The sequence below is a fragment of the Lithobates pipiens genome, unplaced genomic scaffold, assembly GCF_037356315.1.
Source record: "Lithobates pipiens isolate NorthernLeopardFrog02 unplaced genomic scaffold, aLitPip1_a1.2 Scaffold_10, whole genome shotgun sequence".
In the NCBI taxonomy this organism is placed as follows: Eukaryota; Metazoa; Chordata; class Amphibia; order Anura; family Ranidae; genus Lithobates; species Lithobates pipiens.
In genome coordinates this window covers 87,229,610-87,253,514 of record NW_027507686.1, presented here as the reverse complement: position 1 = coordinate 87,253,514, position 23,905 = coordinate 87,229,610, and the positions used below count along the sequence as shown (strand labels likewise).

At 44.6% G+C, this 23,905-nt stretch overlaps 1 protein-coding gene across 1 annotated transcript in view; it reads right to left on the bottom strand.

The window, feature by feature from the left end:
- Window positions 1–23,905, bottom strand: part of CTSF (cathepsin F) — a 146,856-nt gene that overhangs the window by 69,552 nt on the left and 53,399 nt on the right. Inside the window, exons 8-9 of the mRNA XM_077456686.1 lie at window positions 22,754–22,850; window positions 8,106–8,186 (exon numbers count right to left, since the gene is read on the bottom strand). Of these exons, the coding sequence (XP_077312812.1) occupies window positions 8,106–8,186; window positions 22,754–22,850 (178 nt within the window). The remainder of the gene's footprint in view (window positions 1–8,105; window positions 8,187–22,753; window positions 22,851–23,905) is intronic.

The window sequence follows — 23,905 nt, the reverse complement described above, 5'->3', positions numbered from 1 at the left end:
TAGGCCACCAGCCAACAGCCCAAACCCCAGAAATAGCCCAAACACACATTACCCAAAAGAGTCCCCACCTCCCCCCCAAGAACTGGAACAAGTCTCATATGTGAAAACAGAACCTCTGCCCTAGATAGGGAGGTACGTAAAGTTCACCTATACCGAGTAGCTTCCTCCAACTGGGGTGGGTCAAGGTTCGGGGGAGGCAAAGTCGGCCCTGGGTTCCTGCCGAGATCCGGAACGACGGCGTCTTCTACTGATCCTCTGGGGTCTGGACGGCAACATCAGGGGGTTATCTGACAGGGGTAGACAGTCCAACCAGTTCGGGACGGGAGTCTCAGGCACCCCCAGGAAAGCAAATAAGTCCGGGAGTTGCTCTGGCCATCGCAAGATGTAAGAGGCATTGTCCTTAAGGATAATCAGATGGAAGGGATGGCCCCACTTGTATGTGGCCCCAGTGCTCCTGATGGCGTCTAAGAGCGGGCGCAATGCACCTCGCATCCGCAATGTGGTACGGGACAGGTCCGGAAACACTTGAACTGTGGCACCGTCAAAGTCTATCTGACCTTTCGTCCAGGCCTGGCGCAGGATGTCTTCTTTTATGGAGTAAAAATGTACTCTGGCTAGCACATCCCTCGGAGCTGCAGGGTCTCCGCCTCTGGGGCCCTGCACGCGATGGACCCGGTCCAACTCCAGCTCCTCCGTCGGGGATTTGTCACGAAATGTATTTAAAATGGCTGTCATCGTAGCTTTTAAGTCCCTGCCCGTGGTAGCCTTCGGGAGGCCACGGATTCTCACATTGTTCCGTCGGCTTCGGTTCTCCCCGTTGTCCACGGATAGCTGCAGGGAGACCAGGCACCCTGTATGGGACAGCTGAGTGTTCTCCAGTGCAAGCACCCTAGCTTCCAGGGAGCCTGCGACATTCTCCACCGCAGTCACCCTTGTATCAACAGAGTCTGTGTTGCTTCAGGTCATTAATCTCTCTAGACAGGGTACTGACTATTGTGGCTGTGTATTCAGCGATGTCCTGCTTTGTGGGGAGAAGTGCCATGAGCTCTTTCCAGGCCTCCGCTGGGGGTTGCCCCTGTGAAGAGGAGCCGGGCACTACACACATTTCGTCAGAGCTCGGGATGTCCGGGGAGGGGATCGGCGAGTCCGCGCTCAGCTCCGGGGAGCGTTGTTCCCTGCTGCGCCTGCTATGTCCCCTTCTTTTTACCTTGACTTGCGGAGGCCGCGGAAGAGCGCGGCGGCGCCATTTTGGCGGCTGCGGCCTGTAGTGAAGCGGCCAGAGTGCGGAGGAAATATGCCGCGATATCTGTCTGCGGGCGGTCGGTGTCCCGGGAGCGGGGTCTGCTGCTGACATAAGCTGGTCCGTGGATTCGCCGGCTGTATGCGGTGGTCAGCCCGGTCCCAGCACGGAGCTCCCTGGAAGCATGTCTCTACCGTGCCAAAGCCTAGCCACGCCCCTTTATTTGTGTATGTTGATAAGAATCCCAATATAAGCTCTGTAACTAAATTCTAAATTATAGGGGAGAAATGGGCCAAGATAGAGACCAAAAGGAAATGTTTTGCACTCTAGCTTGGAGCACAGCCAGAAGTGCCCAGCTAGACTTTTGGCCCACCAGTGATGCCATTTTGTCAATAGGAAAAAAGGGTGGAGGCTCTTGAGGTTTATAAGAGGAAGGGTATGTCTGAATACCCTCCTCTTTTCTCCTAGGCTGAGCATTTGTGATGGCAGGCATTGTACAAATGGGGTTGTAGCTGCATGTTTGACCATTGTCCTGATGAATTGAAAGTACACCAGGGGCTTTTGTGGGAAATCACCTGGTTTGATTCTATCTTGGGAATTCTTATGCCGCGTACACATGTAGCGGACTATCCGACGGACTTAGTCTGGCGGACTTCCCGCCAGACTGTCCGTCGGACTTTCCGAACGGGCTACTTGCCCACACACGGCACTTTTTCAGCGGACTAATACGGCGTACTAAGTCCGCCGTACTATCCGCCCTACTTTTGAAATGAACGGACTCGCCCACACACGCGGAGGAAAGTCATTTCAAGTGCGTCTCCAGGTAGGCGGGGCCCGCGAAGGAGGCGCCACTGGCCCCGCCACCTGGTATGGACTTAAAGGGGAACCCCAACGCCGGAAAAAAAAAAAAATCGACGTGTGGGTCCCCCCCAAGTCCACAACAGACCCTTGTCCGAGCATGCTACCCGGCCGGCCAGAAAAGGAGGGGCGAGCGAGCGCCCCCCCCCCCCCTCCTGAGCCGTACCATGCCACGTGCCCTCAATATGGGGGTGCCTTGGGGAAGGGGGGGCCATGCAGCCCCCCACCCCAAAGCACCTTGTCCCCATGTTGATGAGGACAAGGGCCTCTTCCCGACAACCCTGGCTGTTGGTTGTCGGGGTCTGCGGGCGGGGGGCTTATCGGAATCTGGGAGCCCCCTTTAATAAGGGGGCCCCCGGATACCGGCCCCCCACCCTATGTGAATGAGTATGGGGTACAATGTACCCCTACCCATTCACCTGTAAAATAAAGTACAAAAAAAACAACACACAAGATAAAATAGTTTATTGCACAGCTTCGGGGGTCTTCCGTCTTTGGGGGTCTTCTCGCCGACTCCTCCGCTATTTTCTTGTAGCTCTTTTGCTAGCGGAGGAGCCCGGCATTCTTCTTCGTCGCCGCGGCCTCTTCTTCCGACTTCGGGGGTCTTGTCCCCCTCTTCGGTTCTTCTGCCGGGCCACCGCGCCTTCTTATAGCTCTTTTACAGGCGGTGGCCCGGTCTTCCGTCACCGCCGCCGCCTTCCGTTCTTCTTCTCCTGGAGATGTTGACTCGAAGCTCTCTCCGGCCGCAATGCCAGGGACGCGCTATGCGGCGACTTATATAGGGACAAGGGGCGGGGTCATCAGTTGATGTCACATGGGTTGATGTCACATGGCGACAGTCCCAGCATCCTCCGGGACTGTGACATCGTAAGGGGGCGGGGTCACCATGTGACATCAACCGATTACCCCGCCCCTTGTCCCTATATAAGTCGCCGTGCAGCACGTCCCTGGCATTGCGGCCAGAGAGAGCTTCGAGTCAACATCTCCAGGAGAAGAAGAACGGAAGGCGGCGGCGACAGAAGACCAGGCCACCGCCTGTAAAAAAGCTATAAGAAAGCGCGGTGGCCCGGCAGAAGAACCGAAGAGGCCCTCGAAGTCGGAAGAGGCCGCGGCGACGAAGAAGAATGCCGGGCTCCTCCGCTAGCAAAAGAGCTACAAGAAGATAGCGGAGGAGTCTGGCGAGAAGACCCCCGAAGATGGAAGACCCCCGGAGCTGTGCAATAAATTATTTTATCTTGTGTGTTGTTTTTTTTTGTACTTTATTTTACAGGTGAATGGGTAGGGGTACATTGTACCCCATACTCATTCACATAGGGTAGGGGGCCGGTATCCGGGGGCCCCCTTATTAAAGGGGGCTGCCGGATTCTGATAAGCCCCTCGCCCGCAGACCCCGACAATCAATGGCCAGGGTTGTCGGGAAGAGGCCCTTGTCCTCATCAACATGGGGACAAGGTGCTTTGGGGTGGGGGTTCCCCTTTAAGTTCATACCAGGTGGCGGGGCCAGCGACGTCTTCTTCGCGGGCCCCGCCTACCTGGAGACCCGCTCGAAATGAGCGGACTTTTCTCCGGGCGGGAAAAGTCAGTTCATTTCAAAAGTACGGCAGACTGGCGCACACACGGCCGGATTGTCCGCCGAAATGAGAGTCTGGCGGGAAGATTGGAGTGCAAAACTACTTTCTAAGTCCGCCGTACTTTCGTGTCAAAAAAAGTATGCCGGAGGCTACACACGGGGGGATTGTCCGACGGACTTGAGTTTGCCGGACTTTTCCACCTGATTGTTTGATCGTGTGTACGCGGCATTAGATGTTCCTTTGGGGGTAGTTTTTTACCATCTTGTATCTTTTCTCCCTTTTGCAGGCATTTCCCAATGCGGGTGTCATAAACCGGATATGAACAGAACTGTGTGACTGTGACAGAGTAAACCAAACATAAGTATGTGAAAGTAAGTGATTTTATTAAGATAAATGCATATAATGTGAATACACCACCAATACCAGAGTGAAAAAACCGAACAACAATGACAACCAACCAGTATATATAACAAATGGCATTCCAGAATCATAGTCAAGCCAGGCCAGGGTCGGGTCGGGTCATAAAAAGGAAGTCAGCAGATGGGGGGACAAGGAGAAAGGGATCAGGTAGCAGGACAAAGTTCCAGGGATGCAGGAATGGACAGGATCAGGTACAACAGGATCAGGATGCAGGAATCAAGGTTCAGGATCAGGGTAACAGGTAACAGGATGTAGGTCAGGGCTCAAGGACAAAACCAAGGCAAACATGTGAGTGCTTGCCGGCTATTTCTAGGCCTGTGATTGGCCTCAAGTGACACCTGATTGCAGGAAGTGCTGTCTGCTCCACACTGCCAGGATCCATCCACTGGTGGACGCCAGTACTGCAGCCCAAAGATGACATAACATCAGCAGGGAAAGCTCTCCTGACAGTTCCAAACTTCAGGGGACACCTACTGGTGGACCTCAGTACTGCACGCCAAAAGACAGATATTATCAGCGGATGGAACATTTCCGGACAGTGGGGTTGCATTTAAAGCACAGGGATACTTTAAAATGTTTTTAGGATTCCTTTTTGTGATGGGTTACAATATATATGTATTTTCTTATTTGAAGTGGTGTATAGATGTTGCTAATGGTAAATTCATTTCATATTTGTACATAAGAAATATGCTTAACCAGTTCCCTACCGCCGTATTGTAAAATGACGGCGGCAGGAACTCTTCCTCCCTCCGGGTGGGCGTCATATGACGTCCTCTGCTTCCCGGCATTGTGGATATTGCTCGCTGCGCATGCTCGATGGACCGCGATGTCCGCCGGGCACCCGCTATTGCCCGATAACAGAGCCGGGACGTGGCTCCGTGTGTGTAAACACACGGAGCCACGTCCTGTCAGGGGAGAGGAGAACTGAGCAGACGTTTCTTGTACCTTGGTCTCCTCCCCTCATCAGTCCCCTCCCCCCACAGTTAGAATCACTCCCTAGGACACACATTTAACCCCTGCAGTGCCCCCTAGTGTTAACCCCTTCCCTACCAGTCACATTTATACAGTAAATTGGTGCATTTTTTATAGCACTGATCGCTTTATAAATGTGAATGGTCCCAAAATAGTGTCAAAAGTGTCCGATCTGTCCGCCGCAAGGTCACAGCCACGATAAAAATCGTATATTGCTGCCATTAGTAGTAAAAAAAAAATAATAATAAAAATGACAACTCTATCCCCTATTTTATAGACGCTATAACTTTTGCGCAAATCAATCAATACACGCTTATTGGGAACAATATATATCGGCCTAAACTGAGGAAAAAAAATAAATAGTGTTTTTTTTTTCAAAATGTGTGCTCTTTTTTTGTTCATAGCACAAAAAATAAAATGCAGAGGTGATCAAATACCACCAAAAGAAAGCTCTATTTGTAAGGGGGGGGGGGCGGGGGACAATCAAAATTAAATTTGGGTACAACGTCGCATAACCGTGCAATTGTCATTCAGTGTGACAGCGCTGAAAGCTGAAAATTGGCCTGGGCAGGAAGGGGGTGAAAATGCCCCGTATTGAAATGTATTTTGCTTACAATTTTCCCATTAGATGTTTTTTTTACCTGCAGGTGCATGCTTGAGAAGGTGGACTTTGCTCCAAGACATATGTTTAATAGATACAACATCGAGAGAGTCAGTATTTAGATTATTATGACTGCAAAAAGAATGCTGGCAATTTGATTGCTTCTTCTTAATTCTTTATTGAGCACAAACAGCAGAGCTTCGGCAAAAGCCTTCCTCATAGCGTACAGCAGGGATATGCAATTAGCGGACCTCCAGCTGTTGCAGAACTACAAGTCCCATGAGGCATAGCAAGACTCTGACAGCCACAAGCATGATGGGACTTGTAGTTTTGCAACAGCTGGAGGTCTGCTGATTGCATATCCCTGGCGTACAGATTTACAATAAAATCAAGTTTATATAGGAAAAGGTGTCCATTCCTCCAAAAAAGGGGGGGCGGTACAATCCAATTTAAAATCAATTAACAATTAAAATAATGTCAGGTGTGTAGAACCAGAGTAAAGGGGGGAGGGAAAGAATGGAAACACAGACTGAAAACTCTAGGGCAAACAATTATTATCCCCCTGTGGAATCAAATTATATTACTTTAAAAACAAGTTCACGTCCATTCTACTGTTCATTCCACTAGGAAATCGAGTATTCAATCTGTGTATCCACCACACCACCCGCTGAAGTAGGGTATGGTGTGTATCCCAAGCCCCCCCCCCCCCCCCAGATCTTCTCTTGTTTTTAAAATTATATAATTTTATTCCACAGTGGGTTAATACTTGTTTGCCCTAGAGTCAAGTGTAGCTGCTGACTTGTGATAAACACACAATCACCTGTCCCACAACCCAGCGATGTGCTCACCTGAGCCAGCGCTTTTCGCCCTCTCCTCTCTCCAGCATTTCAACTGTGGGCAGCTTGCGGCTTATTTTTGACCATGCGATTTCCCTGCCATTTCCTTGTGGTTGCCGCACTGCGATGTTATATGCGTGGAGGTGCCATTCAGAATGAATGGCAGCCCCGCATGATTCCACTCCTGCAAAAGTGTGAACCAAGGCTGAAATAATTAAATTATTGTTTTACACATTTAAAAGGAAAATTGCTAGCAGTATCCTCCAACGTGTTGTGTTACATGAGATATATAATCATATCTGGTCTTTAACCACTTCAGCCCCGGAAGGATTTATCCCCTTCCTGACCAGAGCACTTTTTGCGATTCGGCACTGTGTCGCTTTACCTGACAATTGCGCGGTCGTGCGACATGGCTCCCAAACAAAATTGGCGTCCTTTTTTCCCCCCCACAAATAGAGCGTTCTTTTGGTGGTATTTGATCACCCCTGAGGTTTTTACTTTTTGCACTATAAACAAGAAAATAGCGACAATTTAAAAAAAAAAACGCACTTTTTTTTTACTTTTTGCTATAATAAATATCCCCCAAAAATATATAAAAAAATATATTTTCCCCTCAGTTTAGGCCGATACGTATTCTTTTACATATTTTTAGTAAAAAAAAATTAAAAAAAAAATCGCAATAAGTGTAAATAGGGGATAGTTTTATGGCATTTTTATTAATAATTTTTTTTTTTTTTTACTAGTAATGGCGGCGATCAGCAATTTTTTATCATGACTGTGACATTATGGCGGACACGTCGGACAATTTTGACACATTTTTGGGACCATTGGCATTAATACAGCGATCAATGCTTTAAAATTGCATCTATTACTGTAAAAATGTCACTGGTAGTGAAGGGGTTAACCACTAGGGGGCGGGGAGGGGTTAAGTGTGTCCTAGGGGAGTGTTTCTAATTGCCTGGGGGTTGGGCTTGTGTGACGTGGACACTGATCGCTGCTCCTGATGACAGGGAGCAGACGATCAGTGTCCTGTTATTAGGCAGAACAGGGAGATGCTGTTTACATTGGCATCTCCCCGTTCTTGAGCTCCGTAACACGATCGCGGGTATACCCGCGGTGATCGAGTCAGCGGGTCCTGCGGGCACGGAGCTCGCAGCAGGTGCGTGCACGGCTGGCCTTTCAAAGTAACGTACGGGTATGTTACTTTGCCCAGCCATGCCATTTTTACGACGTATATATGCAGACAGCGGTCGGCAAGTGGTTAAAGTCTTAAGAAAAATGCCAAAACTCATAATGTTAAATGCTCTATGAACTCCTGACTCAGCTGTCATAACTACTCACAAAAATGGATTGCATTTACGTAGGTGAAAGGGACTTGTTATCACCCACCACTACAGGATAATGCTTATCCTTATTTGCATAAGGATACATTTTATTTTTCTATTTATATAAAGATATATGATATCCTTAATTTGTTTTGTCCTAAATGCAGTAGTGGCAGAATAAATATAGTGTTAGTACAAATATAATCAACAGATACAGTTATCAGGAAATCAATATAACCCAGATACATTCAATTTAAAGAATTTGTGTAGTTTGCCACCTACCTAGCTTCTCAATAGCTTCATATGCACTTGATGGAAGACCTCCTCCACATGCATGATCCACACCATCGCAATCCACCAGCTCTACAAATAAGAATACAAAGTGCCTGAATGTTATTGAAAAGACTACTTTCATAAATAATATCTCTATATAATGACAGACTGATTAACATCAATTACTGTCAACTTATATACAGTGGGTATAGAACAAAATCACCCCCTATAAAATAATCACATTTTGTTGCTTTGCAGCCCGAAATGAATACAGCCTGGCAGTTTTTGTTTTATGCAGCTGTATTTACTAGCACAACTTATAACATCCAAACAAAGGGCAGCAGATTGTCCTCAAGAATTTGATGGTATTTTGCCCCATCCATTTTGAGGCCACATGGAAAAATGAGCTATGGTTAGATGAGGCTAAAATGTACCTCAACGCCAAATGATATGTCTGGTGGAAATTCAATACAGCTCACCATCCAAATAACACCATTCATACAGTAAAGCATGGAGGTGATAGAATTCTGTTATGGGGTTGTTTCTCTGCAGCAGAGACTGGAGCACTTGTCAGGATAGAAGAAAATCGAGTGTTCCTGTGTGCGCTTCACATGCAGTTCCTAGTGTGAATGGGTCCTTATGCAATTTTTTATCCAAGCATTAAGAAGGTCAACCTCTCTATCTGCCAATTCTCACTGGCCAATATAAAAAACGTTGACATGGAGCTGTGTTCTTGGCTAAGGATTATTTTTTGCATTATATAATACTTAAAGTGGTTGTAAACCCTTACATACCCAGTGAAGTGATTGGCCTCAGGTGATACACAGATAAAACAAATTCACCTACATAAGTTGCATCTGTTTATCTGCAGTCTTCTCTCCTCCACATCTGTTCAAAGTCCTTATTTTTTTAAGCTCGTTCGGGGGTTTAGTAAAAAGGGGGTAGAAAGCTGAGGTTACACTCTGCAGAGCTGACTGGAGGGAAAGGACACAACTCCCTTCACACAGCATACATTTTTCTTTTAGTTTTAGGAAAAATTGTCAGACGTGACTCATGCTGATAGAGGAAGAAAGCATTACACAAAAACGAAACTTCATCCTTTTAATTAAGAAAAGTACACACTACAGAGGGATATGCTTTGTTCGTATTTCATGTCTGAGGTTTACAACCACTTTAGGGATACAAGTCTCCTGTGGTGCCCTGGAGGAAATCTGCAGAAATGTGAAGGCATTTCTATGTGTCTATCTTTGAAAATAAGGCCCCTTTCATACATGGTGTCCAATCAGGTCCGCCTGTCTGTTTTTCAGGCGGACCTGATCGGACGCTCCATTCACCTCTATGGAGCGACGGATGTCACTATGATATGTTTGCTGACATTTGCCGCTTTTCAATCCAATCCGGTCTACCAAATCCAGACGGATGGAGACCCTTATTTTCCATCCATCTGGAGGATAGGATGGAATTGGATGAAAATGGACAGGCGGATCCGTTTTCATCTGACCTCCTATAGAGGACAGCGGGACCTATGACAGGTCCATATCCACACAGTGTGCAGAGACGGACCTGTCATCAAGGGATCGATCCCCACTGAGCAAGCGGAGTCCATCAAAACGGTAGGGTAGGGTCCAAAGGTCACCCACCACCATCTTTACGATCTCAGAAAACCAAGATCTCCTGGGCCACAAGAATCATCTCCTTCTCTACTTACTTGATCCTGCAAAGAAGGTGCGGAAGCAGCAGAACAGGAGGGAATGCATAGATCAGTAAAAAAACTGATCCCATGAAAAAAATCAAGGCATCTGTTTCGTATGCCATCGGATCCCTTGTCCTTGACACAAAGTTCAATTTTTATAACAGCTCCCCATCTTCTGGTATATTAATAGAAACATGTCGGGGTGAAGGGACCATTCTTCAAGTAGTCCGCCTGCCAATTCCCCATTTCTGGAATGAAAATTGCTAATAGGCAAAGAATGTTGTTTTTTGCCGAGATAGAATATGATTCACCTCTTTCTGGGCCTCACGACTTCGCGTGCCTCCTTGGTGAATGATAAAAGTCACAGCTGTATTCCATAGTTTGAGTGTCCAGGCCTTCAGGACCAGGTGTACTGTCTGAATCTCTAAAATATTGATGGACGAGGTCATCACTGATTTGGACCATTTCCCTAGGACAGATGCTTCTTTCAGGACTGCTCCTCAGCCCAGAAGGCTGGCGTCTGTTACCACTTTCCAGGTAACTGGTAGAAAGGATTTTTTTTTTATATTCTTGGATATCCACCACCAATTGGGGCTTTGACGCAAATTGGGGGATAAACGCATTGGGAAGGCCAGAGCTTGGGCCTTCTTGTTGTTGACAGGATACTGTTTTGCAGCAGTCTTAAATGAAACTGCGCATAAGGAACAACCTTTGAAAGTAGCCACCATCTTTCCCAACAAATTCATGTAATTTTTCTTTGACTTGAGTAACTTAATCAGTTCCCTTATGGAACTGATCCTTTCCTGGGAAAAAAAGAAAAAACATCCTCTTCTGAGCTGTATCAATGTTCAGCCCCAAGTACTGAACTCTGCTTCATGGATTTAAGGAGGATTTCTCTAGGTTGAGAATCCAAGCTAGGTATTCCAGGTAGCTAACTGCGGTGACCAAAGTTTGGATTAAGCGGGCTACCGTATTTATCTATGAAGAGAAGATCTAAGTAGGCTAGTATTGTTATACCTTGAGCCCTTACCCTGGCTAAAGGAGAAGCCAGGACATTTGTAAACACTTGAGGTGGAGTAGCTAGAGCGAAAGGCAGAGCTACAAACTTAAAATGAAGATTTTCTACCTTGAAGCGTAAATTTCTGGTGAGCGGGGAAAAAACGGCACATGGAAAAAAGCATCCTTGATGACGATTGATGCTAGAAGTTCTCCCCCTTGTAGGATTGAGACCAATGATCGGATTGTCTCCATGTGAAAAGAACGGATATTCAAAACCGGTTTAGAACTTTGAGATCTAAAATGAGTCTGACATCCCCGTACGGTTTTGGAACCGTAAAAAAGGTTTGAATGAAACCCTAATCCTTGCTCTACCAAGGGGACCACCGATATCACTCTTTGAGACAAGAGATGATCCAAAGCTAGAAAGAGAGACTTCTTTTCACTGGATCTCTGGGAACGTTTTGAGAAAATGAGGAGACGGAACTCTGATATTGTTCCTGCCAGACCTTTGAAAACTGTAGAAGCCTCCCCCCCACTCGAGCGAGCGGAGGTGCCCTTTCATAAGGCTTTAGTATTTTGTTTTGTGGGTAACAGCCCCCAGGTCGTCTTTTGAACCTGGGACTTTTCACCTTTTGAATTCTGACAGTGGAGGCCATCGTGACTGCCTGGTGGCAGATGCCCCTGGCACTGGAGAAGAAGCACATTTAAAAGAAAAATACTTAAACTTCTTAACCGGAAAAAAAGGTAACTTTTCCCATTAGAAATTCTTTGGATATACTTATCCAGATTGTCTCCAAATAACCATTCACCATAAAAAGGGAAACTGCCCAAGCTTTGTGCATGGCGCTTAGGCTGATCATCTTTCAACCATAGGATTCTATGCACATATACCAGCTTTAGCATGAGCCGTGAGGCCTGGAGAACAGAATCTTTCATAGCGTCAACTGTAAAATAGAACGCTTCTGATATGCTGGCCAAACCCTGGGCCTGCTGATCAGGAATAACTTTGAGTACCTCTATAAACTGGTCTTTTCCTGGTCCTAGAGAGAAATTTGCCATCCCTTGCTCCTTGTTCCTCAGTATGAGGGTCCTGAGCAATGGACGGGGAACTGTTATCCTTAGTCCCACTCTGGGGTGCGATTAAAGCATCAAACTTTTACTTCAAGCTGAAAATGGTTGAATAAAAAAAAAAACTCCTAGCAATATACACAGGGCCTGCAGTCTTTAAGAGTTGCTGCAACATTTGCCCCTCCTGACGGCTCCCCGTAACCAGCCATATCACTCTCAGGGGAAGATGCCATCTTACTGGGATGGATCTAGGCTTCCGTGTGACTAAAGCCCCGTACACACTATCAGATTGTCTGCTGAGTTTTTCCTTCAGATTTACCAAAACCATATAATATGAGGTCAAACCTTAGGAGTTTCAATGTGTATGCAATCAGGCAGGCCCTTCTACTACATGGTTTTGGTAAATCTGAAGGAAAAACTCAGCAGACAATCTGATAGTGTGTACGGGGCTTAAATAAGTCTTTCTAGAGCCCTTTATTGAGGTGTTTTTAAACCCTCTTCTGCTATAGCCTGATGCACAAAGCAGAGGTACTACCAGAAGGAATGCATTCACTGCTTGAGAAATAGTTCAGCTCTATCATTGCTATTAATGCGCAGCTAGATGCAGTAGTAAAATGTGTCAAAGGAATGCCTGTGTCACCAACCTCATTGTTCCTGTGTTCCTCCTGCAGCATAAATAACACAATGGTGCTTTAAAAACAGACCTTTCCGTGCTGGAAGTTAGAGGACGCCAACGTCGCGCTACACACCCCCCCCCCCGCCATCTACACCCCCCCTTTTTTTCTAAAAAAAATAGCTTTTTCCCACATAAGCGTGGGCCCCAGATCCTATAGGATCCACCGGGAGCAAGGAGGAATGGCGGAGGGGGGCCTGAAAGCCACCTAACGGTATGCCGTTTAAAAAAAAAAAAAAAAACCTTTGGCGCCCTTTCCCCAAGAAGAGGGGAAGAAAAAAACGGCACGGGGGGCGTCCGGTGGGGGGAAGGAACCCCCCAGACTTAACTGGGGGTCTTGTTGCACCAGAGGAAGAGAAACTTGCTGTTTCCTGGACAAATGTGAGCTCTCCGAGAAGCATGAGACGTAAGTGCTCAATATCGCCCCCAGTGGTGACACATAGGCATGACAACATTTACTGATTTAAAGGAGACATTCATTAGAACATTTTTAAAAATTTCTTAATAAACTTCACTTACCTTTCCCACCACAGGGTTTTCTGTGGTAAACCAACATAACCAATCTTCACCTTTCATGGTGGGTTCAGTTAAACCTTCAGGAGCTGGGCATCCTTGAGGAAACCCACAATCCTGGACCTGTAATAGCATCCCGCCAGTAAAACTTTATGGCCTTACTACCAAAAAGTGCTGGATACCGGGGTCCAGTTCTCTAAAAAGAGAAGCGTTACAGGCAAAACCTTGTTTCTTCGCATATGAGACCCGGGTACCATTCAATTCGGCCAAAAAGACACTTTGAATAGATCCGGTCTGTATGGCTAGCCCCAGTAAGGATTGCTCCCGTGGAGCTCAGCACATCACATCTTCACTCGTGACCAACACCTTAGACACTGGCGAGAAAACCGAGGTACTCCCACCAGTGGGAGGGGATATATAGACAATGCACTTTTTAATTTAGGGCGTGCTAGTGTCCATCACCTGAGGGTGGCCTATAACCCGCATAGTAACTACTATGGCTCTGTGTCCATGATGTACGATAAGAAAAGTAGGTATTGGGCAACGCAGTGGTTAGCACTTTACCTAGCAGCACTAGGTTCGGCCGTTCGGATCCCAACCGTGTCACTACCTGCACCTACCTGAGTTTGCATGTTTTCCTGTGCTTGCATCGGTTTCCTTCGGGTGCTCCAGTTATCTCCTCCACTCCACAAAGACATGCTGGGAGGTTAATTGGCTCCTGTCTAAATTGGCCATAGCATGTGTATGTATAAATGTGGATTAGGGAGTTTAGATTGTAAGCTCCTTGAGAACAGGGACTGATGTGAATGTAGAACACATACACACACACACACTACATGTTTATATACCCTGGCAGAAATTTCAAAATTAATGCCACAATTTCACAAATATGACTGATCATGTCAAAAAACTGTCTTTTATTTAACCACTTGACAACTGGGAACTTAAACTCCCCCTGTGACGAGACCAATTATCAGCTTTCGGGGCTCTCACACTTTGAATGACAATTACTACCTTTTTTTCATACAAACAGAGCTTTCTTTTGGTGGTATTTGATCACCTCTGGATTTATTTATTTTTTGTGCTATAAATGAAAAAAAAATCTTTGTTTCTGTTATAAAATATTGCGAATTATTAATTTTTCTTCACACATTTTGGCCACAATTTATACTGTTACATATCTTTGATAAAATAACACAAATTAGTGGATATTATTTGGTCTTTGTGAAAGTTAGAGAGTCTACAAGCTGTGGTGCAAATCATAAAAAAAATTATCACATCTGATGTACTGCCAGACTATCTCATTTCTTGCGACCCTAACAAGCCAGGAAAGTATAAATACCCCCCAAATTACCACTTTTTTGAAAGTAGACATTCCAAGGTATTTAGTAAGATGCATGGTGAGATTTTTGATGTTGTCATTTTTTTCCCACAATTCTTTGCAATTCTTTTTTATTTTATTATTTTTCCACAAAAATGTAATTGTAATAGGTTATTTCTCTCAATGGCATGTGTATACCACAAATGACACCCCAAAATACATTCTGCTACCCCTCCCGAGTATTACGATACCACATGTGTGGGACTTTTTCACAGCCTGGCCACATACAGAGGCCAAATATGCAGGGAGCACCATCACGTGTTCTAGGAGCATAAATTATACATATAACTTCTTGACAACCTATTACACTTTTGAAGGCCCTGGAGCACCAGGACAATGACATGCGACACTGAAGTGGCACTGATGACAGATGGCACTGATACGTGTCACTGATGGCACGTGACACCGATGTGGCATTGATGGCAGATGGCACTAATACGTGGCACGGATTACACGTGACACTGGTGACAGATGGGACTAATATGTGGCACTGATTACACATGGCACTGATGACAGATGGCACTAATACGTGGCAATGATGACAGATGGCACTAATACGTAGCACTGATGACACTTATACGTGGCACTGGGGACAGATGGCACTGACAGATGGCAGTGTAGGTACTTTATTTTCGCTTTTTTATTTTTTTTATTTCACTTACTCTGCAGCCGTTCGCTCTCCCTCCTCACACTCTGTCTCTGTGTGAGGAGGGAGAGCTGGCGATGAGAGATGATCTTGAATGTTAACATATGAGATCATCTGTCATTGGACACTCCGATCGAGTGCTAAATGGGCGTTGTGGTTGGCCATTTAGCATGATCTGTGATCGGCTGTGTCCAAGGGACACGGCCAACACAGAATTTCCCTGATGCACGCCCACGGTGGCGCGCAGAGGGGAAATAAACAAAACGACGTCCTGGGATGGCCTTCCGGCAATTGGCGTCTGTGCTGCAGCCGTCTTTCGGCTATAGGTGTCCGTTTAACCACTTGCTTACTGGGCACTTAAACCCCCCTCAGTCCCAGACCAATTTTCAGCTTTCAGCACTGATGCACTTTGAATGACAATTGCGCGGGCATACAACACTGTACCCAAACGAAATTTTTATCATTTTTTTCCCGCAAATAGAGCTTTCTTTTGGTGGTATTTAATTACAGCTCGGAGTTTTATTTTTTGCTAAACAAAAAAAGATGCAAAAAAAAAAATCATGTTTTAATAGTTTGTTATAAAATTTTGCAAACGGGTCATTTTTCTCCTTCATTGAAGTGCGCTGATTAGGCGGCACTGATAGGCTGCACTGGTGGGCACTGATGGGCTGCATTGGTGGGCACTGATGGGCTGCACTGGTGGGCACTGATAGGCATAGTTAAGGCGGCACTAATAGGCACAGATAAGACGGCACCGATGGGCACAGATAAGGCGACACTGATGAGCAAAGATGGGCACAGATAAGATGGCACGGATGGGCACTGATAGGTACCACTGATAGATGGGACTGATGGGCACTGATAGGTGGCACTGATAGGTGGCTCTGATAGGTGGCACTGCTGGGCACTGATGGGCGGCACTGCTGGGCACTGATGGGCGGCACTGGGGTGCAGCACCTTTGAGGCAGATTGTGGGCACTGCTGGGTGGCACTGTGGGTGGCACTGCTGGGTGGCACTGTGCGCAGTGCTGGGTGGCACTGTGGGCACTGCTGGGTGGCACTGACGGGGGCACTTACTTTTAATAAGTGGGGCACTGCAGGGGGCAGGTGGGCACTGGCAGGGGGCAGGTGGTCGCTAGCAGGGCTGGCCGTGATCGGGACTGATGTCCCGATCACGGCCGCCGGTGATCGGCTTTTTTTTTTCTCCTCGCGCTGTCAGCGCGAGGAGGAATAATAGCCGATTACCGGCTCCGTTATATCACATGATCAGCTGTCATTGGCTGACAGCTGATCACGTGATAAGGGGTCGGGATCGACCCCTTGCACGGATCGGTGATCAGGAGAGTCTCATGGACTCGCCGATCACAGAGCGCGCGCCCCTCAGGGGGCGCGCAGGCCGCTCGTACACGGGACTACGTCAATAGACGTAGTCCCGGAAAAGGAGATCCGCGCTGTAGCCGTCAATTGACTATAGCGCGGATCTCAAGTGGTTAATAAACTGTGATATTTCACATCTCATGAGTTCACGGCTCTTCTCTGAGATATTTGTTCTCACCCTTGTAGCAGTTTAATAAACCGTGTAGATCACTTCTCCCTCTGTGAATAGAAGTGATCTACAAATGCTTTGAGAATCTTGAATGGCTTCTGTTTCTGTAATATCGTGATAGCTCGGGAGATTTCAGTATCAGAACCCCAAAGTGAAATACGAAGCACTCCACATACACCGCACATACTAAGTTAATAATAAAGATATAATCCCCCTACCCAATAAGCAGACACCCCATAACTGTAAAACATTCTAATTAATACATAACATGTGCATATTTATGTGAATGGTGTATTCTGAAATGATAGTACCTTATTTGTCATGCAGATATGCACCATTCATATAAAAACAATAAATATATATATTAAATAGTTCAAAGTAATTTAAAAAAAGTATAACAATAAAAATATTAAATTAACAATTAAAATAATAAATACATAAAAATAATATATATGTGTGTGTGTGTAAAATGCATATTAACATATACACTTATGCAAACGCAGTGTGTACTGGACTCATCTGATGCTCTTAATTTTACAGCCATGTGTGTACACATCTTGTGTTATCAGCGATGCATCATCTGCACAGCTGTCAAAAATTACAGCATCAGTTGTACTTCTGTAGCCACAACACTGCCTTTGCACTGCCTAATACACAAATGTGAAGGACGTGGAGGAGAGATTGTGTGTGTATATATGTCTTCGCCATTTGTGGATAATGGCTCTCACTGTGGTTCGCTGGATTCCCAAAGCTTTGGAAATGGCTTTATAACCCTTTCCAGACTGATAGATCTCAATTACTTTCTTTCTCAATTGTTCCTGAATTTCTTTGGGTCTCGGCATGATGTGTAGCTTTTAAGGATCTTCTGGTGGACCTTACTGTGTCAAGCAGCTCCTATTTAAGTGATGCCTTGATTGTGAACAGGTGTGGCAATAATCAGGCCTGGGTGTGGCTAGAGAAATTGAACTCAGGTGTGGACAACCACAGTTATAGTATGTTTTAACAAGGGGGGCAATCACTTTTTTACACAGGGCCATGATGGTTTGGATTTTTTTTCACCTTTAATAATAAACACCTTCATTTACAAATTGCATTTTGTGTTTACTTGTGTTGTCCTTGACTATTGTTTAAATTGGTTTGATGTTCCGAAACACTTAAGTGTGACAAACATGCAAAGGAACAGGAAATGAGGAAGGGGGCAAACACTTTTTCACACCACTGTGTATGTATATATGTATGTATATATTATATATATATATAAATGATGGAGCGATTATTTGTAAACAAACCGGCGTCATGATGATGCCAGTTCCTCTATCCCTTCTGTAAAGTGGAGGGGAGAGATCGGATAGAAGCAAGGCTGTGGGCTGGATCTGTAGTACTCACAGAGCTGCTCTGTAACAATTGCAATCACAGCCATCCCTCCATACTCTGCCAATACTCGGCAATACCCTGCCAAACCTGCCAATACTCTGCCAATACCCTGCCAATACCCAGTAATACCCAGTAATACCCAGCAATACCCAGCAATACCCAGCGATACCCAGCCATGCTCAGCCAATATTAGTGGGGGAGATGTATATTACAGTGGGGGAGTTTGTGGATATTACAGTGGGGACTATATGGTGGTGGAATTTTCACAGGTTTTTGCAAATTACAATTATTATTTGCTGATCCGAAAAATTATCCGATCCGGGACTCTGATCCGAGGAACGATCCGTTCCATGAGTTTTTTGATCCGTTGCACCCCTAATATGTGTGTGTGTGTGTGTGTGTGTGTGTGTGTGTAATTGTATAGTTACTGTAATTGTAACCTGCTGTTAGTGTATTTTTCACTGCAGTTAAGAAATTTTTACTTTCATTTTTGGCCACGGACGAAGAAAGAAGCTATTCTCTGGCAGAGATCTCCTCTTTCTTCCTGCTAACTCCACCTCTGGGCTGGAGAAGCAAGAAAGGAGAACTTAAAAGAGAAGCACAGTGATAAAGTGGCATCTCTGTTTATTAAACAGACCGTTTCTGTTGCAGAGAATGCAGATGTTCTGTGTACTGAGATGAGAAGAGAAGAATAAGTTCTCCAGCACTCATCTCAGTATATTAAACCGACAATGCTCTGAGATAAGCGGTGATCATCATGATCTCGGCTTATCACAGTTTATTAAACGGACACCATAGCGCAGACGCCTAGTGGTTAAAGATAGCATTCACATGAAGCCATTTATTGCATAGTTTTTTTGGATCTTTTTAAAATCATAATAACAGAAATCACCCAAATGGCCTTGGTCAAACGTTTACATACCCTGGAATATTTGTCCTTGGTACAGACACAGAATGTGGCACACACAGATTAAAATGGCAAGTAAAGGTTAATTTCCAGCATTTGTGGCTTTTTAAATCACAATTTGTGTTTGTGCATAAATAGCCAATGAGTTTGTTAGCTCTCACATGGATGCACTATGTATTTCTCCTGCGGTTACCTGACCATGGCTTGGTATCAGAGGAACCCCTAATTTTCCACTTCTTATTAAGTGATTGAACAGTACTGACTGGCATATTCAAGGCTTTGGATATTTTTTTATATCCTTTTCCATCTTTGTAAAGTTTCATTACCTTGTTACGCAGGTCTTTTGACTGTTCTTTTCTACCTCCTCATGGCTCAGTGTCTAGCCTGCTTAGTGAATCCATGTAAGAGCTAAAAAAAACAAATTGACTATTTATATTCAAAAACTAATTGTGATTCAAAAATGCACAAATGTGGGAAAATAACCTTTAATTACCATTTTTGTGCCACCTTCTGTGTCTGCACCAAGGCCAAACATTCCAGTGTATGTAAACTTTTGATCAGAGCCATTTGGGTTATTTCTGTTATCATTATGATTTAAAAAGGATCCAAAAAACTATGTGATAATAGATGGCTTCATGGGATTGCTATCCCTAAATAAGAAAATAAAAAAGACAGTTTTTTGGCACAGTCAGAGATATTTTTTTAATATTAATGTCAAGATTTCACAATTTCTGCCAGGGTATGCAAACTTTTGAGCACAACTGTATCTGGGAAGTATCAGGGAAGTTCTGTGCTGCCCATGTCACTCGGACACAGCCAGTCACAGATCGCTGTAAATGGCCAATCACAGTGGCCGTTTACAGCGCTATCAGTGTGTCCAATGAGAGATGATCTCCTATGTAAACATAGGAGATCATCTCTCATCGCCGACTCTCCCTCCTAACACAGACAGCATGTGAGGAGGGAGAGATGAACCGCTGTGAGATACAGCGGTTAGTGAAAAAAAAAATGAAAATAAAGTGCCCATCCGTCCCCACTGCCACCTGTCATCAGTGCCATCTGCCCCCACTGCCACCTGTCATCAGTGCCATCTGCCCCCACTGCCACCTGTCATCAGTGCCACATAGTGCCATCTGTCATCGGTGCCACATAGTGCCATCTGTCATCGGTGCCATATCAGTGTCACGTGTCATCAGTGCCACATATTAGTGCCATCTGTCATCAGTGCCACGTGTCATCTGTTATCAGTGTCACGTGTCATCAATGCCATCTGTCATCAGTGTCACATGTCATCAGTGCCACGTATTAGTGCCATCTGTCATCGGTGCCACGTCAGTGTCACGTGTCATTGTCCTGGTGCTCCAGAGCCTTCAAAAATTTAATAGGTAGTTAACAAGTTAGATGTGTAATTTATGCTCCTAGAACACGTGATGGTGCTCCCTCCATGTTGGCCCTCTCTGAATGGCCAGGCTGTGGAAAAGTCCCACACATGTAGTATCGTAATAATCAGGAGGAGTGGCAGAATTTATTTTGGGGCATTATTTGTGGTAAACACATGCCACATGAGAGAAATAACCTATTACGACAATTTTGTGGAAAAAATTAAAATAAAAAATCTTAATTTTGCAAAGAATTGTGGGTAAAAATGACAACATCAAAAAGCTCACCATTCCTCTTACTAAATACCTTGGAATGTTTACTTTCAAAAAGGGGTCATTTGGGGGGTATTTGTACTTTCCTGGCTTGTTCGGGTCGCAAGAAATGGCCACCAGTACATCAGGTGTGATCAATTTTGTATGATTTGCACCACAGCTTGTGGGCTCTCTAACTTTCACAAAGACAAAATATCCACTAATTTGGGTTATTTTCACCAAAGATATGTGGCAGGAGGGGGATTTAAGTGCCCAGTAGGCAAGTGGTTAAATACATTTCAGTTAGCGTGTTCAATACTTTTTCCCTGTGTCATTCCATTTGATTACACATAACTTAATTTACAAACTTATTTGTTTTGGTTTCTTTGTATGTATGGATTGCATGGGTTGTTACTGACATGTGGTAAAAACTTCATGTCAATAGCATCTTTAGAAATATATTTACCTAGAACATGGTGATGTGTTCAATACTTATTTTACCCGCTGTATATTTACATTTACAGTATCTCACAAAAGTGAGTACAACCCTCACATTTTTTGTAAATATTTTATTATATCTTTTCATGTGATAACACTGAAGAAACGACACTTTGCTACAATGTAAAGTAGTGAGTGTACAGCTTGTATAACAGTGTAAATTTGTGGTCTACTCAAAATAACTCAACACACAGCCATTAATGTCTAAACTGCTGGCAACAAAAGTGAGTAAACCCCTAAGTGAAAATGTCCGAATTGGGACCAAAGTGTCAATATTTTGTGTGTCCACCATTATTTTGCTGCACTGCCTTAACCCTCTTAGGCATGGAGTTCACCAGTGCTTCACAGGTTGTCACTGGTGTTCTCTTCCACTCCTCCATGATGACATCACAGAGCTGGTGGATGTTAGAGACCTTGCAGTCCTCCAACTTCTGTTTGAGGATGCCCCACAGAAGCTCAATAGAGTTTAGGTCTGGAGACATGCTTGGCCAGTCCATAACCATTACCCTCAGCTTCTTTAGCAAGGCAGTGGTCGTCTTGGAGGTGTGTTTGGGGTCGTTATGTTGGAATACTGCCCTGCGGCCCAGTCTCCAAAGGGAGGGGACCATGCTCTGCTTCAGTATGTCACAGTACATGTTGGCATTCATGGTTCCCTCAATGTACTGTAGCCCCCTAGTGCTGGCAGCACTCATGCAGCCCCAGGCCATTACACCCCCATCACCATCCTTGACTGTAGGCAAGACACACTTATCTTTGTACTCCTCACCTGGTTCCTGTCACACATGCTTGACACCATCGGAACCAAAAAAGTTTATCTTGGTCTCATCAGACCCACAGGACATGGTTTCAATAATCCATGCCCTTAATCTGCTTATCTTCAGAAAACAGTTTGTGGGCTTTCTTGTGCATCATCTTTAGAAGAGGCTTCCTTCTGGGATGACAGCCATGCACAGCAATTTGATGCAGTGTGTGGTGTATGGTCTGAGCCCCCACTCCTTCAACCTCTGCAGCAATGCTGCAGGCACTCATACGTCATATGACGCTGAGCATGTGTGCTCAACTTCTTTGGTCGACCATGGTGAGGCCTGTCCTAAGTGGAACCTGTCCTGTTAAACTGCTGTATGGTATTGGCCATTGTGCTGCAGCTCAGTTTCAGGGTCTTGGCAATCTTCTTATAGCCTAGACCATCTTTATGTAGCGCAGCAATTCTTTTTTTTCAGATCCTCAGAGTTCTTTGACATGAGGTGCCATGTTGAACTTTCAGTGACCAGTATGAGAGAGTGAGAGCGATAACACCAAATTTAACACACCTGCTCCCCATTCATACTTGAGATCTTGTAACACTAACGAGTGACATGACATCGGGGAGGGAAAATGGCTAATTGGGACATTTTCATTTAGGGTTGTACTCACTTTTGTTGCCAGCAGTTTAGACATTAATGGCTGCGTGTTGAGATTTTTTTTAGGGACAGTGTTATACAAGCTGTACACTCACTACTTTACATTGTAGCAAAGTGTCATCTCTTCAATGTTGTCACATGAAAAGATATAATAAAATATTTACAAAAATGTAAGGGGTGTACTCACTTTTGTGAGATACTGTGTGTGAGTGTATATATATATATATATATATATATATATATATATATATATATATATATAATGCACTGTGTAAATTGACAGCACTATACAAGTATCTGAAATAAATTATTCTTAAAACCACAATACCTTGCTCAGACAAGGAAACAAGGGAGCCTTTCTTCAAGAACCACTGTCCTTCAATATTTCCAATCACAGAGAAAGCCCAGCAGGATCCACACATGCCCTGCACAATGCGTAAAGAACATAGATAAGAATTAAGCATTGTGGACAAAACAGATAAAGGTTTACAAGCAGTTTTTAGCTGCAATAAAATTAACACGTACAAAGTCTGTTAGCTGATGCTCCAATGGAATGTTACCGAATGTTTTTACCAAAAGTATAGGACACATGCAACATCCTAGGCAAGTATATACCATCATCTAAACAAAATTGCAAATAAATGGCATGACTACATGATGTGCATAAGATCTAAATTATTGTACCATATGTAACTAAAGTCAGAAACAGCTGTAAACATCTATTGCTTAGAAGGCTAGATGCATTCTAGCAGGATACCTGAAATATATAGATTGGTAAAATGTAAATAGCAGTTAAAGTGGAGCTCCAGCCCCCCCCCCCCCAAATTAAAAGTTAGCAGCTACAAATACTGTAGCTAATATTAGGACACTTACCTGTCCAGGGATCCCGTGATGTCGCACCCCAGCCAACAAGCAGAGCTTCCCCTTTTGGGTGGTGTTCCGCTTTAAATATTGTTTGCAATTCCAGAGGAAATGTATACACCACTAAAGAGAATCTACCGTCTAACACGATTTATGTAAATAGCTGCCAAGTATTGTATACAAATAAAGATGAAATGTACACACCACTAAAGTTCCTATGCTAGGGTGACAGCACTTTCCAAATGTATTGTATCTATGAAGCAACAGCATTCTTTAGATCACAGAAATTTCTGATAAGATAAAACAGGTATTTTTGGCACCGATCAAAGAGATATAGCAAAATGCTACATTTAATTGTCAGGGGTTACATAGCCTGGAATGACACAGGGAAAACTACTGAACACACTAACTGAAACGTATTTAATATTTCGTACCAAATCCTTTGTTAGTAATGACAGCTTCAAGACGCCTCCTGTATGGAGAAACTAGTCGCATGCAATGCTCAGATGTGATTTTGGCCCATTCTTCCACACAGTCTTCAAATCTTAAAGGTTCCGTGGGCCTCTTCTATGAAGTCTGATCTTTAGTTCTTTTCACAGGTTTTCTATTGGATTCAAGT